Consider the following 17,749-nt stretch of genomic DNA (forward strand, 5'->3'; position numbering starts at 1 on the left):
GATAGAGGCATGCCCTTATATTTGACAATAAAGATAATCTTATATAAGTATCCAAGAGATTAAATGTTAGAACACATCATGTCTTTCTGTCAATCAATATTGATTAATATCTTTTACCAAATATTTAATCAAGAGAAATCCACAACTCCTAAGAAAAACAATTAGGAAAAAAGGTCAAGAATGGATATAATGATTTATTTGGTAGGTTGCAGCCCTCCTAGATGGTACCATTACCAATTCATGTGCTCAATAATGGGTGTTTAGGTTTTGCAATCCCAGACGTCTCTCCCTTGACAAGTTTAGAGTGAGCGTGTTACATGCTTCATGCTTGCACGTCAGTTTGGAAGGCAATCTCAATTTCAAGATACTGACATTATTTTAAGAGCTCCAATTCCAACAGTTCCTTCTTGGAAGACGCATGCGGGTTTAATCTGCTGTCACAATTTGACAATTCCTCGAACAAGCAGACGTAACTTGTGACTTGGTCTCTTCCACAAATGTTCCTCAGTGCTATTCTCTTAGCTTTCTCGAACAATAATTCCATTCTGTCCTCTGGCTTTATGTCCTTTTACTGACTGTTAGCTGGGGTGCCTAATCTGAACCTTTGTCAAATCTTCAGCCCAACTATCTTGTACACTTCCATAACGGAGTAGGGAATGGAATTAGCTGAAAACACATTAAATAACACATTCAACTCCTTTCCTACCAAACATGCATTAACGGTTGGTTTGTGAAATGAAAAAAGGAATGAAACGAGTGGACAATATACAAATTTGATTTCATTTCCCTCCGATCCTATCTCATTTGGTACCAAAACATGTGAGTAGTGATGTTGGTCCTCCCTTAATTCTTGGGGTTATGAATAAGAATCAAGGAAGAAAATATTGTCCAGGGGGTTGGCCTATATACCAAACAACATGGATTGTCCATCCCAGTTTAGGCTTCATCTTGTTTAGGACAGATGCCAATGTATGCTTCTTTTGTTGTACAGTTAATGGCTAAAAATCCGTTTTGAAACTCGTAAGCATTTCGGAGTGAGATTCCTAGAGTAGGGATGGAGGAAGTTCACTTTACAAACACCAAATACATAACCAAGGATACAGAAAAATGAAAAATTATCTTTCCATTCAACATCTGGTTCATAAGGGCAAACCCTAGCCAAAAAAAAAAAAAAACTAAAATAAACATGATATTACATTTTCAATGAATGTATGCACTTTGTAGTCCAGTTTATACATCTATGATTCGCTGCAGCGGTTCTCGGAAGCCAGGGGTTAGCCAATACCTATCAAAATGAAGATCAGGTGGAAAATACTGGAGATAAAGAACTGTTCAGGACTATGAAACAGGAAAGTTTTCTTCAGGCTGCCTTCGCCATAGATAATTTGCAGCTTCTATCCATCGCTTGTTGACCAGAAATTTCTTCTCCCGAACTGCCCAACGAGATTTCTCTGTCCCAGCATCTGCTGAAATGACGTGAGTCACTGATGGGTCGAGTTCTGTCAAGCACGTAGCACCCAGCTGCTCGGCAATTTTCCAGAGATGATGATTATCGGCCTGGAACTTGGTGGGGAAAACACGGCTGAAGACTAATTTACACCCTTTCAAAATTTCTGCCCTAACAATTTTTAGCACCTGCAGAGATGAACAAACAGAAGATGCCTTTGTTTATGGGAACTTCACAGTGGTAATTACAGATATTCAAAAAGTGAATTAAATTACAAATTTGAAAATGAGAAAACCAATGATAAAGGTGATCCTCAACTGTTTCAGAAAACTAATTACTTGATTTAATTTTAAAATGAGGTTCTTAACAGTTGCAATCTAGAATTGAATGTTTTCAAGGCATTTCTATGGACCCATATGTCACCAGAAGAATATATATCCAGTGTTAACTTATATCCTGCCCACTGACTGAATTTGGGTCCCTTGGAGGGGCTCAGCCACAGTAGTTGAAGTTAGAATATCTAGGTATTTACAAGATTTTAAGGATTTAAACTGACTGGACATCATTCATTAAGCCAAAACTAAATCAACAAATAAGGCACAATGCAAACTCTTCAACAATTAAGACACAATGTGAACTTCAATCCAATGGTGAAGAGCCATATTTTTCATCTCATTAGGGTCCTACGAGGAACTATAAAATGATGTAAGTGATAGATATGCGCCCTGTGCACAACGAATGATGCATGCTCATCATGGTTTTAAATAAAGGCCGCGACCGTTATGTAATACCGTTGCGTAACGGTTTCTTGGGTTACCAATACCGTTACTGCGAAATCGATGAGAAGAAAAATCACGGTCGTAACGGTGGTTACAGACCGCAACTATTACGTAAAGGCCGCTATAGGCGTTACATAACCACTACAGAACTGTTACACCAAAAATTTTAATTTATTTATTACTTTTTCTTCTCACTTTTTCCCTCTCTTTCATAAATCATTCTCAATATACCATGGGGCGAGAGGGGGAAAAGATTATAATGAGGATGACAATGATACAAAATTTACTATATCTTTAAATACTCATAATAGATGCATTAATTAACAATTTGAAAATACTAGTTAGGAAAATATTTTATTTTGATAATATTAATAATGTGATATTTATGTTCTATATTTTTCAACTTCAACCTCTTTCTTTTCTAGCTATTTTATATTTGTATTATTTGTATGTCTTATTTGTCTAATAGATTAAAGTGTATAATGTATTTTGTTCTACTAATTAATTAAGCACACATAAGAATTTATCACAGATAAAAACAATGAAAAGTATAAATACACATGCACGTAATTTTTCTATCAATGGTAGTTTAAAACAAATGTAAACTTGTTGCTCTTACCAAATAACTTAGTTACTCGAACCAAAGGATCCAAAATACACTAAAACTCTTTCTAAGAAGGGGCTAAAAGCTTAAAACAAGTAAGTACACTAATATGCACAAGGTTGTGCGTGCTTCAAAAAAATTCATGGCCATTACACCCGTTTCCCGTTATGTAACATCCGCTACTCCCGCTTCCTGTTACACCCGTTACCGTTACGTTACGCTACCCGCAGCCGCAATTTAAAACCATGATGCTCATACAAAGAAACAAAGCAAACACCCATAATCCCATCCATCAGGGGGAGAGAAGTGGGGTGAGGGGAGGGAGGAAGGCCTGCAAGAGAACTTATTTAGGTGTTCAAAGAAGCTTTTTACCTGCCTAACATCTTTGCAGTCAAGATTGTCCTCAGATTCCTACAAGGTCTCAAAAATGACAAAATCAGTAGAACAAAGCACGAGTAATAACAAGTTGACTCCATAACAAAAGAAAAAATGGAGGCATACCGAATCATAGAACATGCTATGTACTCGCTTAAGAACTTTAAGAACAGTTGCAAGTGCTCCATCAGTTTCACTCTCATCACTATTCATCTCAGAGAGAGATCTAAAGTTGGACCCGAACTGTCGGCAACTAGAAGCAAAGAAATGATATCTATCCATTAACAGCAAATTGTCCTTATGCTTCTGCCACACCTAAGCAATGAGTAGCAATGACTGGTGTGATTAGGCAAAAAATGACTAGAACTTCATGAAATACCCAAATAAATAGCTTGTGGATTCATTTAATAATGGATGTATGGAAGGTTGTTCAGACCGGCATTTTCCCTCGAGACACATACAACATGTACTAAGAAAAAGAAATGCATTTATGGTTTAAGAAAACACCCCAAAACCCAAGGGCAATGTACGGATTGATATCTAGGCAATAATAAGTAAATCTCATGTTTAAAAAGCTTTACTCATTGACTTAGCAATTGCGCATTTCCCAATTCCAAAGCACGTGCATTGAGTTCAAGATTTGGGGGTTTGATTTTAAATCACAACCATGACTAGAATTCTTTCAGATAATAATTTAACGAGGTTCAGTGTCTTGGTTAATCCCTCGTTTTTCCATGAAATTGTTTCTGAATGTGTTGTAAAGGGCAACAAGGGGGTGCCAACCCATTTACAATACAAAATCCCAAAATCTTCAACAATTTCATCTCTTTCAACCCTGTGCCTTTGCTTCCACACAATGCAAAAAATGGAACGAAGAATAAGATTGATTGCTCTTCCACTCTCTTTTCTAGTCTTTACTCTTGATCAGGCCTAGAGTTCCTTATAAAACGACTGCTGCTGAAACCTATTGCCACCACATCATTAAAAAAAAAACATGTTACTGGGAAAAATGTGATAACATAGAAAAGCATGTATCCTAGAAAACTGATGTACAAAAAATAACTGTCCACCATGAATTTGTGCATCAAATTTGTACCATGTCAATGGATAGGAAATGAGTGATGTAAAACAAAGTTCTGCTTTGTTAATGTAAAACAAAGTTTTCGTCATCATTCAGTCACCGGAAATCACTTGTTTATAAAAGGCATCAAAAATATTTATGTTGGGAGGGATTTTTCGAAAAAACAAATGCTGCCCCCTTTGGATGTGATAGGGATGCTCATGATCCATGTCACAGAAATAGTTGACATGAATCCCTTCTTATAAAAAATAAAAGAAAATTTCTTAAATTTCTTGTTCATTGTCAATGAACATTGAATACAAGAACCATCTAGAATGCAAGTTACTAGACGCAAACTTCTTCTTCTTCTTCCTTTGTCATCATTCAGTCGCAGGAAATCACTTGTTTATAAATGGTAGCAAAATATTTATGTATGTTGGGAGGGATTTTTTGGAAAAACAAATGTTGCCACCTTTGGAAATGATAGAGATGCTTCATGATCCATGTTACACAAATCCCTTCTTCTAAAATAAAAGAAAATTTGAATTTTCATAAAACAAATGTTGACCCCTTTGGAACTGACAAAGAAAATTTGAATTTCATAAAACAAATGTTGACCCCTTTGGAACTGATACAGATGCTTCATGATCCATGTTACACAAATCCCTTCTTTTGTGATATACAACTTGCTTCCTTTACCCATTCTCTCATCCTAAAAAAGGGGACTCCTCTAACAGAGTTGGTCACACATGAGAAAAAATTACCAACTAAATCCGAATAATCCAAAGCGTACTCATACTTCTCTCAGAACTCATCTAATAATATCCCACCATCACATGTGAATTCAATGTCAAAGTTACTCTCATCCTTCCAACTCATCACCCCACTTTTTTTGTTTACCCTTAGTTGGCCTGTCTCACTAATCTTCACATCTGACCCACCCTGGGTCTCCACAACAAATAAATACCATCATTATTAATTAGTTCATTATGCCTTAAAGTTTTTGGCCCCCTCCAATCAGAATTAAATCATTTTTCATCAAGAGCTAGTCCCATCCCTCAATTCCACTCACCTAGGGGCTCAAAAGCCCATAAAGTGGCATATTCATCTGTTTGTGGCAAAGTCCAAGTTGAACAGGTAATAAATTGTGTTGAGATGTTGGCTTCTTATCGCTCTCTGACGAATGCTAGTCTTGCAGTGAAAAGAAAGGGGGTTCAGTATCAAGTGGTTAAAGGAACAACATCAGGTCGTGGCTCGACAAGAATAAACTATTGGACCCAGCTTGAGCATATTGCTGGCCATCACTGAGAGACTTATTTTACCATTACCACCACCTGATGTTGTTCCTTTAACAACTTGATACTGAACTCCCTTTCCTTTCACTACAAGACTAACATTCACCAGAGTAAAAAGAAGCCAACATGTGGAATGATGGCCAGCAGTGTGAACGACGGCCACGGTTGGTGAATGACAGCCAGCAGTGTGAACGACAGCCACGCTTGGTGAATGACGGCCACCTACCATGGTGGGTGAGCCACAACCACCTACCATGAGATCTTACCACAAGCCAGAGGCTATAAATTAAGACCCCCACCGAAGCTAAAATACACATCTCAACGGCAAGTTGTGTCCTCTTCTATTTTTTTCATATTTTATTCTCTCGTGTACATGTTAAATAGTGACCCGAGTATGTAAAGAATACACAATTGAATATACAATTGATTCATTCTCATTCTCTACATGATATCAGAGCTCGGGTTACTCTAAAACCCTAAGCAATCCATGGCTACCCAAAAAGGAGACACCCATGAGTCCAGCCAGTCAGCAACCCAAGAAGGAGAGTCAGAGATAACCTCCTCCATGGGCTCGGCCGGCGTATTCGAGAATTGCTGACTCCATCTTACTATTGAAAAATTCAATGGTAAGAATTACAGCGAATAGGCACAATCAATCAAGCTCGTTATCGACGGTAAGGGAAAGCTCGGCTTTCTTACCGGCGAGACTCGACGACCACCTCCTACCGATGCAGTGGCATCCCAGAAATGGCGGTCCAAGAACCCCTTGATAACATCGTGCTTGATAAACTCTATGAAGTCGGTCATTGGCAAAACGTACCTATTTCTCCCGACGGCAAAGGACGTGTGGGATGCGGTGCGTGAGACATACTCCGATGCTGAAAAAGCTTCCTAGATTTTCGAGTTGAAGACACGGCTATGGCAGACGAAGCAAGGAGATCGAGAAGTCACGGAATACTACACCGAGATGCTCGGACTTTGGTAAGAACTCGATCTCAGCTGGGAAGAGGAATGGGAATGCACGGGTGACAGTGTACGCTCCAAGAAGAAGATGGAGAACGAGAGAGTATTTGAGTTTCTGACGGGCTGAACTGAGAGCTTGACGACGTGAGGAGCAGGATTCTAGGTCGCGCAGCCGCTGCCCTCCGTCCGAGAAGTCTTCTCTAAGGTTTGGCGTGAGGAAAGTCGGAGGAACGTTATGTTGAAGGAGTAAAACAAGTCTGGACCTTACATGGCAAGCCCGCGGATTGGAACCCATGGGCCTCAAACTGGATCCAGCCCAAAACAGTCCAGAAGGCCTTATTGTGAGCATTGCAAAAAAAGGGGCCATACTAAAGACACCTGCTAAACCTTGCATGGCAAGCCCGCGGATTGGAAGCCCAAACAGCCCAAAAGCCCATGGTCATCAGTCCTCCACCAAAACCCAGGAAAAAAAATACCCACAGAAACCCATGGCCCAACAGCTTCTAGTGGGGGATTTAATTGCAACCAACTTGCTAAAATATATGAGCTATTTTCCAATTTCCAAACCTCGGGTCAGTCCGCTAATACTATGTCATCTGGCTCTTTGGCCCACGAAAGTACTTTTTTGACAGCCCATAGTACCACTCCTCATTTTACCCCTTGGATTATTGACTCTGGAACATCTGACCATATGACCGATATTCATCATTTATTTTCAACATACTCACCCTGTGCCGGTAATTTAATAGTCAAAATTGCAGATGGGACTCTATCCATTGTCGCTGGCAAAGGGGGTATTCGTATTTTTGAATCTATTACTCTTGAATCTGTCCTCCAAGCTCCTAATTTATTGTGCAATTTGCTGTCTATTAGTCAATTAACCAAACAGTCTAATTGCTCAGCTAAATTCCTACCCTCTCATTGTGTCTTTCAGGACCTATCATCGGGGAAGACAATTGACAGTGCTAAGGAATGTGACGGGCTCTACTACTTCGACAAAGCTAATGTGAATAGACCGTGTCCTCCTACTGTTTGTAATTCTGCATCTAGTCCTAGGAAAAGTGAACTTTTGTTATGGCACAAAAGGATGGGACATCCTAGTTTTCAGTATTTGCAGCACTTATTTCCTTCAATATGTTCGAATAAAATTGCCTTGGATTTTCAGTGTGAAGTGTGCGAACTTGCCAAACACCATCGTACTACTTTTCCTAGATCTCAGTATAAACCATCCATGCCATTTAGTCTACTTCACAGTGATCTATGGGGACCTTCTCGTGATCCTCATACGACCCATACAAAATGATTTATTACTTTTATTGATTGTCACACTCGTCTGTGTTGGGTACATTTATTGATTGATAAAAATGAGGTTCGATCAGTCTTCATGAATTTTCACTGTATGATACAAACCCAGTTTCACACAAAAATCCAAATCCTTCGTACTGACAATGGTACGGAAAATTTCAATCACTCCTTGGGCACGTATCTTCAAGAGAATGGTATTATCCATCAAAGCTCTTGCTTTGAAACCCCTTAACAAGATGGGGTTGCTGAATGGAAAAATCGACATATCCTCGAAATTGTTCATGCCCTGTTGTTCACCTCTCACATGCCAACAAAATTTTGGGGTGACTCAATTTTCACAGCCACATACCTCATTTACGGAATGCCTATTAGAGTCCTATCCCTTGCAACTCCGCTCCAAAAACTCCAAGAGACTTTTCCTAATTCTAGGCTCAGCTCACATCTTCCGCTTCGTGTCTTTGGGTCCATTGTATTTGTCTACATTCACACGCCCAAGAAAAACAAATTGGATCCCAGAGCACTTAAATCTATCTTTCTCGATTACTCCCCCACACAAAAGGGTTACAAATGCTATGACCCAATCTCCCAGAAACTCTATGTTACCATGGATATCACCTTCTTCAAACATACCCCCTACTACTCTCTTTAGAGGGAGTCCTTGACTAAAGCTCAACCCTCAAACTCAGACTACTTCAATATTGCTATTTTCGAGACCACTCCATACCCTATATCCGCTCCTTCGCCTAGTACAGAAGGAAACTTGAGCTCAAGGGGAGATGCGGAAATACAAACAAATAGGGAAACACTTTTCTACTCAAGGAAACCAAAATCAAAGTCCAATGAGACACTCTCTTCCAAAGCACCAAAAGAGTCAGAACCGATGATAGTTCCAACTCCTCATGAGTCTGACTCCAATCCTGACCAGGTAAAACATGACTTACCCATTGCTCTTAGAAAACAACGTCGTTAATGTACTCTCCACCCTATCTCAAAATTTGTATCTTACAATGCTCTTTCTGCCAAGTGTCATGCTTTTACTTCTAACCTTAACATAATCCAGATTCCTAAAAACATTCAAGAAGCCTTGGAGATTCTAGAGGGAAGAGAGGCAGTGATGGAAGAGATAAAGGCACCAGAAAAGAATGGAACTTGGGAGGTAATGACTTTGCCAAGGGGGGAAGAAACCAGTGGGCTGTAAGTGGGTGTTCACAGTAAAGTACAAGGCTGATGGCACAGTAGAATGATACAAAGCCCACCTTGTGGCAAAGGGATTCACTCAGACATACAGTATTGACAACATTGAGACGTTTACACCAGTAGAAAAGCTGAACATTATACGAGTTCTCGTCCTTGGCAGCAAACCTGGATTGGCCACTCTATCAGTTTGACATCAAGAATGCTTTTTTGAATGATGAGCTAGAAGAAGAAGTGTTCATGACACTACCACCAGGATTTTGCAAGGAGGGAGAAGAAACCAGAGTGTGTAAATTGAAGAAATCTCTATATGGAATCAAGCAATCACCGAGGGCGTGGTTTGATAGATATGCAAAGGTGATAAAGAATGAAGGTTACCGACAGGGGCAGTCAGATCACACTATGTTGTTCAAACAGTCCAATGAGAGAAGAAGGACCATCTTGATTGTGTACGTCGATGACATCACTCTCACTGGAGATGACACAGGAGAGGTAGAGAGATTGAAGAAGATCTTAGCCACAGAGTTTGAGGTAGAAGACCTGGGTCAAATGCGACATTTCCTGAGAATGGAGGTTGCCAGATCAAGGAAGGGAATTAGTGTCTCCCAAAGAAAATATGTACTTGACCTTTTGACTAAGACTGGCATGCTTGGTTGCAAACCAAGCGATACTCCTATCGAGGCAGGAAAAAGAACAGAAGACATAGGAAAGCCTATGGATAGAGAGAGATATCAGAGACTAGTAAGTAGATTGATCCACTTCTCTCACACTAGACCTGACATTGCTTTCGCTGTAAGTGTGGTTAGTCAACACATGCACTCACCAAAGGAGAGTCACCTAGAAGCAGTATTCTCAAATATCTGAAAGGCTCTCCAGGGCGAGGACTATTCTTCAAGAAAGGTGACAGTAAGAAGGTAGAGATCTACACAGATGCGGATTGGGCTCGATGAGCAGAAGACAGAAGGTCCACTACCAGCTACTGTACCTATGTTTGGGGAAATCTAGTAACATGGAGGAGTGAGAAGCAGAGTGTGGTAGCCAGAAGCAGTGCCGAGGCTGAATTCAAAATTGTTGCACAAGGGTTGTGTGAAGGGCTATGGTTACAAAAACTTTTGGAAGAACTACACATCACAATAGAGCTCCCCATCAAACTCTATTGCGACAACAAAGCCGCCATTAGTATTTCTCATAATCCTATTTAGCATGACAGGACTAAACATATAGAAGTGGACAGGCATTTTATAAAGGAGAAAATTGAGAAGGGGACAATTTGCATGACCTATATCCCTACAAGAGAACAATTAACAGATATTTTCACTAGGGGATTACAGAGATCTAGATTTGAAGAGTTTATTTGCAAGTTGGATATGATCAATATCTATGATCCAACTTGAGGAGGAGTGTGGAATGACAGCCAACAATGTGAACGATGTCCACGGTTGGTGAATGACGGCCAGCAGTGTGAACAACAGCCACGGTTGGTGAATGATGGCCAACTACCATGGTAAGTGAGCCACCACCACCTACCATGAGATCTTGCCACAAGCCCAAGGCTATAATTTGAGACCCCCCACCGAAGCTAAAATACACATTGCAACTGCAAGTTGTGTCCTCTCCTATTTTTCCATATTTTATTTTGTATGTACATGTTAAATAGGGACCCGAGTATGTAAAGAGTACACAATTGAATATACAATTGATTCATTCTCATGATCTACACAACACATCAACACAATCTATTACCTGTCCTTGGGCTCCGCTGAAAGAGATGAAGCTGCTACTTTATTGGCTTTTGAGCCCAAAACATGACCGTGAATTTTAACACTATATTGTCCATCTAACCCCAGTGATTGCTGGGTTTCTACTCCATTAATACCTTCCTCTGGGCTACAGTGGAATCAACTGGATAGATACCCTTCCCCAGGGAAGAAAGTGGGGAAAATGGATGAGACCCTACCTGATCCAACTGCATTACATCAGAGTAAGACCGAGTCCTGATCACCTAATAGCCTTCCTGTGAGCCTGATATTTCATACTTATCCACTTGGCCTTGGGCTTGCCTAAGTGATCTCCTCTATATTAGGCCCTGACCGAGCTTCTCAGTGCCTGAATACCATCCTTCGTTAAATTTGAAATAAGAATTTGATGGGCCAAAGGTCAAGATAATTTACCCTATTTAATAATTGGCCCAGATAAAGGGAAAAAAAAATATGCAATACCCAGCCCGCTCCAGAAAATGTAGCTTCAAACCCAGGTCCACTTGTGACGTCTACTCCTGTCCCTACCTGGAAACACCAGCTGCCAACCATCTTTCCCTTTTGTCACCAAAGATTGTATTTTCCGACCACAATTGATACAAAGAAGGTCATCATTGAGGAATGCAGGCCGAAAGCACTCACTTCACCCATGGTTCCACCCAACATTATTCTTCACCTCTGGTAAAACTTCAACTGGCTGTACCGGATCTGTAACTTTAATCCGCAATGGAGGTCAGTGCCATAGAAAAATCTCTCCATTGAAAACCTTTCAAGTCCCCAATAATGAAAATAGAGTACTGTTTTCCTTCAGAATCCACCTAACTCCAAAAACTGTCCACTTCTTGTTGACCAAAGCATCACCAAATACCGACTGTAAATCACTCCAAGCACACAAAAACCACCAACTGGCCACCAACAAAAGACTAATCCAGAGATTCACAAATATTCTTCTGCATCCACTAATATACCAGTTGGACCACATTTAAATAACAATTGATGGATAACTCATGAACCCAATATAAATGGAAATGAAAGCCCCTTAGAGTGCATTTGGTTCAGTGGCTAAGATTGACAGGAGTTGACTGGACTGAACTGGATTGGATTGCACTAGCTATAAAAAATTATTCTGTCCCCATGTTTGATTTGCCATTTACAAGGGACAGAATAACTGCAAATCAATCATTTGAAAAACAAAAATATCCCCAATAAAGCAATATTGTTTGCAATCAAAAACTCAACAGCTAAACACAAAAAATACCCAAAAACCCAAATGGCCAATTTTCACTAAAACAAAAATATTCCCAATATGCTTTACATGTCCTGCCTCTGCCACGACCAGCAGTGGTCCAATTCTGCCACAGGAAATCCCTACACCCAACAGCAGCGCCAGCCTCTGAACCTCTCTCTCCTGACCAAGGTCTTAAATTTCAATTTCAACTAAAATTTCAAAATTCCAAAAGTATGGAAATTTATATGTCAATTTCAATTTCAATTTGAGGAAAAAAAAAATTCGATTTCAATTTGAGAAAACAATGGAAATTAGTATAAAGCATGGAATTCTTTTATGAAACTTTAGAAATAATTAATAGACATAATAATGTAAGTTGACTAATATATTACAAATGAAATAAATTTATATTGTGTATGAGGTGCAATAATTGTTATATAAATGTCCATTAAACATATTCATAAGATAATGTGTACTAAACATATTCTGTTAATATAAATAAATTTCATAATCAATTAAATATTATTTATTAGACAAATAAAGATAACTTAGACATGAATGGTTAAATAAAATGTTATTGGAAGTTTAATTTTTCATATAATTTCAAAAACCCTTAATATTCTTTTGTTCAATAAAAAAATAAGATAAACTAAAAGAGAAACTTCACTTTGCATCTAAATCTCACACTTGAATTTCATACAATAGTCAAAATTTTAAAAAGTTTCACTAAAATTTTTTCAAGATTTCGATAAATTTTGGATGATTCTTTGAGACTTTGATGGAAGTTAAGTAAGATGGAAATTGACCGCCATTTTGATTTTGAGAGTGATGGAAAGCGGAAATTTCAACGGAAATTTCAATAATTTTTTGGAAATTTAAGACCATGCTCCCAAGTTTAGGCTGACAATCATTGCTCATATGCTACCTCTAATGCAGACGGGGGCCAGAGAGGGACAGTGATATGGTCCGCTACACCTTGAAGGATCTCTTCATCTCATTGCCACCCTTCAAAGACAATGAAGCAAATCTAAAGGTGAAGCTTGGGGGAGGGACCAAAGTGTTTGCGTTTGCATGCCTCGCCGATAGTCCAGAGTTGTTCAATCTTCAATTTTCACTAAATGTCTTGTGTCTCGCTGACTCACGTGAGAGGGCATCCTCGTACTTCTGTTCCTTGGTGAGGCCTGGCCGGTGGGGAAGGACCAGCCAGTTCTATCCCACACGAAAGGACTTATCCCTCTCTTCTTGGACAGTCCAATCTTTTTCATGTGCTGCACCAAACATGGGCTAAGAGTTCTTAAGCCTAGCCTAGCCAACAAACCACCCTTACGAAATAAACCAAAACAAGATAGAACCATCTACTTCCAAAGTTTTCAACTGTCTAGTGCTTCAATTTATCTACAGAATCCTCACATCATCTGAGAGACTCAAATATATCAAATATACTACCTATCCAAAGGGAGCAAAACAGTTTGTTTCACCTTTGGCAATCCTGACTGCTAATTTCTTGACAAACTAAATCCAAAAAAGCAGAGGAATTAATCACCAACCATAAATGAAAGCAGCCAAATGGTACAATGAGAGGTTATCATGTGTAAGACATTTGTGACGATAAATCAAGCTAATTACTCCATTGGCTTAACACAGACTAAGAGGGGCATAATTAAAAGAAATTAAGTAATCTATTGGCTGAAGGCAGGTTAAGAGGACCATAACTGAAAATTCCCAAAGCATACTAATCTCAAATCAGATCTGTATTGTTTAGTTTAGCTTAATAATGATAAAAAATGCAGATAATATGTCTACTTTCTTGGGAATTTGACATTGACATTTAAAAAATTTGAGAGTTCTTTCTGAGCACCAATATATATTAGCTATCATAACATAAATGTAGACAACAGAGCACAAAGTATCAACAAATTTAAAAGTTTGCTAAGAGAAGATAGACTTACATGCTCTGTATCGTCAAGGATCAAGACCGCACTTTCCTGCCCCAACACCACATCAAGACCTTTTTGATGTCTCTGCGTGCTATCAGCTTGTGATATCACTCTGGAACTGAAGTACAGCCCTTCAGGATCAAGCAGTTTTGCCATTTCCAGTGCATATGGACGCTCAGCCATTGTATATATAGACATCTCGAACATATTACTAGCTTCTTTGAGAAATGTGTGAACAAATGGCCTCAACTTGGTCATCATGTGCATGGAGTCCAATTTAAAGAAGCCTCCTATTAACAAATCCGAACATTTCATTAATTTTGAACCCCATAGGGAAAAAGCACATGAAAAGACCAAAATGCACAACAAGAGAATGAAGAACCAATAATAAAACTTAAATGGTGAAAATATAAGTGACCCAAAATATGCCCACAGATCATTACCAAGCAGAGGTGGTGTAAGACTCATTGCACGGCTTCCATACCAGATGAAAGTTAAAATGAACCTGAAAGCTTATCAATTTTATGTGCCCCTTTAATGAAGTTGCTAGGTTCAAGAAGGCCCTTAAAAACTATCCTACAACTATTTTTTTCAGTTTTTTAATCGCAAAAAAACTTTATTAAGAGAGAGAGAGAGTTACAACCCAGGAGAGGACAAGAGATCCAAGTTGCAGCAAAAAAAAAAACATGAGAAAACAAGAGAGAAAATGAAAAACAAAAAACAAAAAACAAAAACCAAAACAAAAAAACAAAACAAAACAAAAATTAACCCCTAAGATGGCAGTCCCTCAACGAAATCCTTGGAGATATCAATCCAAGGTTCTTCTAGAATAGGAAGAGGCTGTAGAAAGCCTGGACTCACCACGGTTTCCCCTATCTGTCATTGACAAACATCACATTTTGCCACAAACTTTTTGAAATCACTTTTCATTCCCTTCTAGTAAAATTCCTGAGAAAAGCGCTTGTATGTTCTAAGAAAATCAGAGTGACCTGCAGCTGGTGACGAGTGTAATTCTTGCAGTATGGTTTGCTTGTGGGCTAAATTAGGCACAAATAAAATCCTCCCTTTATACAAAAAGTTCAAAGAGTCCCAAAGGTAAGGAGGGACTGAAGTTGGCTCTTTTTGTAGTGTTTGAATAATAACTCTAGTCTTCAGATTTTGCCACCATTCCTTCCTAATTTGTTCAAGAGTAGTACATGTAGGCACAGAAATATCTATGGGTTCAACTTATTCAGGAAGTCGAGAGAGTGCATCTGCCACCGCATTCTCGGTCCCTTTCTTGCAAATAATCTCATATTCCTTGCCCAACAACTTAGTGACCCACTTTTATTGTTCCATGGAAGAGATTCGTTACTCTAAAAAATACTTCAGACTCTTGTGATCAATTCGGATTTGGAAATGCCAACCAATTAAATAAGGTCTCCACTTTGTAACTACATGCACTATGGCTAGCACCTCTTTGTCATAAACAGACATGCCGATGTGAGATGGAGAAAGAGTCCTACTGGTAAAAGCAATGGGGCATCGGTCTTGCATTAAAACTGCACCAATGCCAACTCCTTATGCACCAGACTCAATGATGAACACCTAGTTGAAATTTGGCAGGGCAGGAACTAGTGTGGTGGATATTGCGTGCTTAAGCTTGACAGAGGCTTGTTCAGCTTCCTCACTCCATTTGAATGCATCCTTTTTCAGTAGAGCAGTCAGTGGAGTGCTAATCATGGTTTTAAATCGCAGTAGCAGGTAGTATAACATAACGATAACGGGTGTAACAGAAAGCACGAGTAGCATATGTTACATAATGGAAAGCAGGTGTAACGGCTGTGAATTTTTTTCAAGCACACACAACCTTGTGCATATCATTGTATTTGCATGTTTTGAAGTTTTAACACTTCTTAGAAAGAGTTTTAGTGTATTTTGGGTCCTTCAATTCAACTAAGTTGTTTGGTAAGGGCAAGAAATTTACATTTGTTTTTAAATCACCATTTAAAGAAAAATTACATGCTTGTGTGCGTGTATTATACTTTCTCATTATTCTTATCCATGATAAATTCTTATGTAATAAATTAATTAATAAAACAATAAACATTATACACTCCATTAATCTATTAGACAGATAAGACATGAATAATACAAATATACAATTTCTAGAAAAGAATAGAAGGTTGAAGTTGAAAAATATAGAACATAAATATCAAATTGCTAATATATCAAAATAAAATATTTTCCTAACAAGTTACTATTTTCAAATTGTTCACTAATGCAGCTCTTGTGAGTATTTTAAAAAATAGTAAATTTTGTATCATTATCATCCTCATTATAATCTTTTCTCCCTCTCGCTTCATAGTATATTGAGAATGATTTATGAAAGGGGGAAAACAAAAGTGAGAAGAAAAGTAAAAAATAAAATAATTTTTTTTGGTGTAACAGTCCTATAGCGATTACATATCGGTTGAAACAGCCTTTATGTAATGATCGAGGTCCGTAACTGCCGCTATGACCATGATTTTTCTTCCCACCCATTTAGCGGTGTGTAACAGTATCAGGACCCCAAAAAACCATTACGTAACAGCGTTATGTAATGGTTGTAATGGTTGCGGCCGTTATTCAAAACGGGTCCTTAGCTTTCCAAATTAAAGAATAAAGGGCAAAAGGACTAACATTAGGGTCATGGGTCAAATACGAGAAGAAAGGTTTGCATGAGAAATCCTCAAAAGAATCTAAACTCCAAACATGTTTTATCACTCCCCAACTGGACATGAAAGAATCAAGCACAATAGCATGGAAATCTTGATGAGTGCAGTTTTCCAATCCTGCAATTTCATTTAATTATTTATTTTGATTGAAAAAGAAGAGAATTTATTAAAGACCAATCCAATAGTTTTATTCAAGCATCTGATTTGAAATACAAAAGCATGGAAACTAGCTAAATACGCTACTGACAGAAAACATGTGTAATCTGAAGCCTCCAACATTTTTAGAAAAAAAAAAAAGAATAAGAAGAAGATAGAAAAAGAAACTTTATTAGGACAGCAAGCAGAAAAAGTACAAAGAAGAGATGAGTCCTCAAACCGAATGAGACAAGAAAAGAATACAAAACAATCAGCTCAATATGCCACCAAATTGTGGTTGACATCCTCAAAGAAACAGCCCTTGAAACAAACTGCACCAATAGCCCAAAGAGATGCCAAATACTGCATCCATCTTATAATGAAGGTAGAGAAAATCTCTTGCCAGGGGGAAAAAAAAAAGGGGAGTGAGCACCCATTCTAACTAAATTCCCTGTTAAACAGCAAAAGGAGCAGGAATCTACAACCTCCTAGCATCCTTACAGTTCCCAAACCAACAAAAAGAAAACCATGCTTCGCCGAGTACTGCAAATCTATTCCACAAAGCCCAAACAAATGAATGGTGTGGAAATAAATGGGGAACATTCTTCGAAATACTCCCACACAAAAAGCACATATCTAGGGGCAAAGCCTTGGAAGGCCTCATACTCGCAGCACATTGTTGGTGCTAACTCTATTAAGGCCACCAGCCAAACAATTGCCTTTATCTCACAAGGGACTTTACCCTACCATATGCACTGATGAAGAGGAAAATACACATCAGACTTAAGAAGGCGACGAAAAAAAGTACTTACATGAATAACCACCTAATGAATTCAAAACCCACTTTCTGCCATCACTTCTGCTTAGAGATATGACAAAGTTACACAACAAGAAGAGAAGAAAGCTCCTCCAACCCCTTAACATTCAAATCCATTCTAAAGAAAATCCCAAGAAAATAGGTCACCATATGGAAT

At 38.6% G+C, this 17,749-nt stretch overlaps 1 protein-coding gene across 4 annotated transcripts in view; it reads right to left on the reverse strand.

The window, feature by feature from the left end:
• Positions 1–1,098: 1,098 nt before the first annotated feature.
• LOC131158868 (RNA polymerase II C-terminal domain phosphatase-like 4) overlaps positions 1,099–17,749 on the reverse strand; it is a 66,485-nt gene continuing 49,834 nt past the window's right edge. For 3 of the 4 annotated variants that reach the window (XM_058113792.1, XM_058113793.1, XM_058113791.1), the window contains 4 exons: positions 13,957–14,234; positions 3,332–3,520; positions 3,203–3,241; positions 1,099–1,635 (listed from right to left, as the gene is read on the reverse strand). In XM_058113792.1, coding sequence (XP_057969775.1) covers positions 1,339–1,635; positions 3,203–3,241; positions 3,332–3,520; positions 13,957–14,234 — 803 coding nt within the window. In that variant the 3' untranslated portion in view covers positions 1,099–1,338. The remainder of the gene's footprint in view (positions 1,636–3,202; positions 3,242–3,331; positions 3,521–13,956; positions 14,235–17,749) is intronic. The other variant, XM_058113794.1, reaches the window with a different exon arrangement.

Source organism: Malania oleifera, chromosome 6 (assembly GCF_029873635.1).
Source record: "Malania oleifera isolate guangnan ecotype guangnan chromosome 6, ASM2987363v1, whole genome shotgun sequence".
NCBI classification, from domain to species: domain Eukaryota; kingdom Viridiplantae; phylum Streptophyta; class Magnoliopsida; order Santalales; family Ximeniaceae; genus Malania; species Malania oleifera.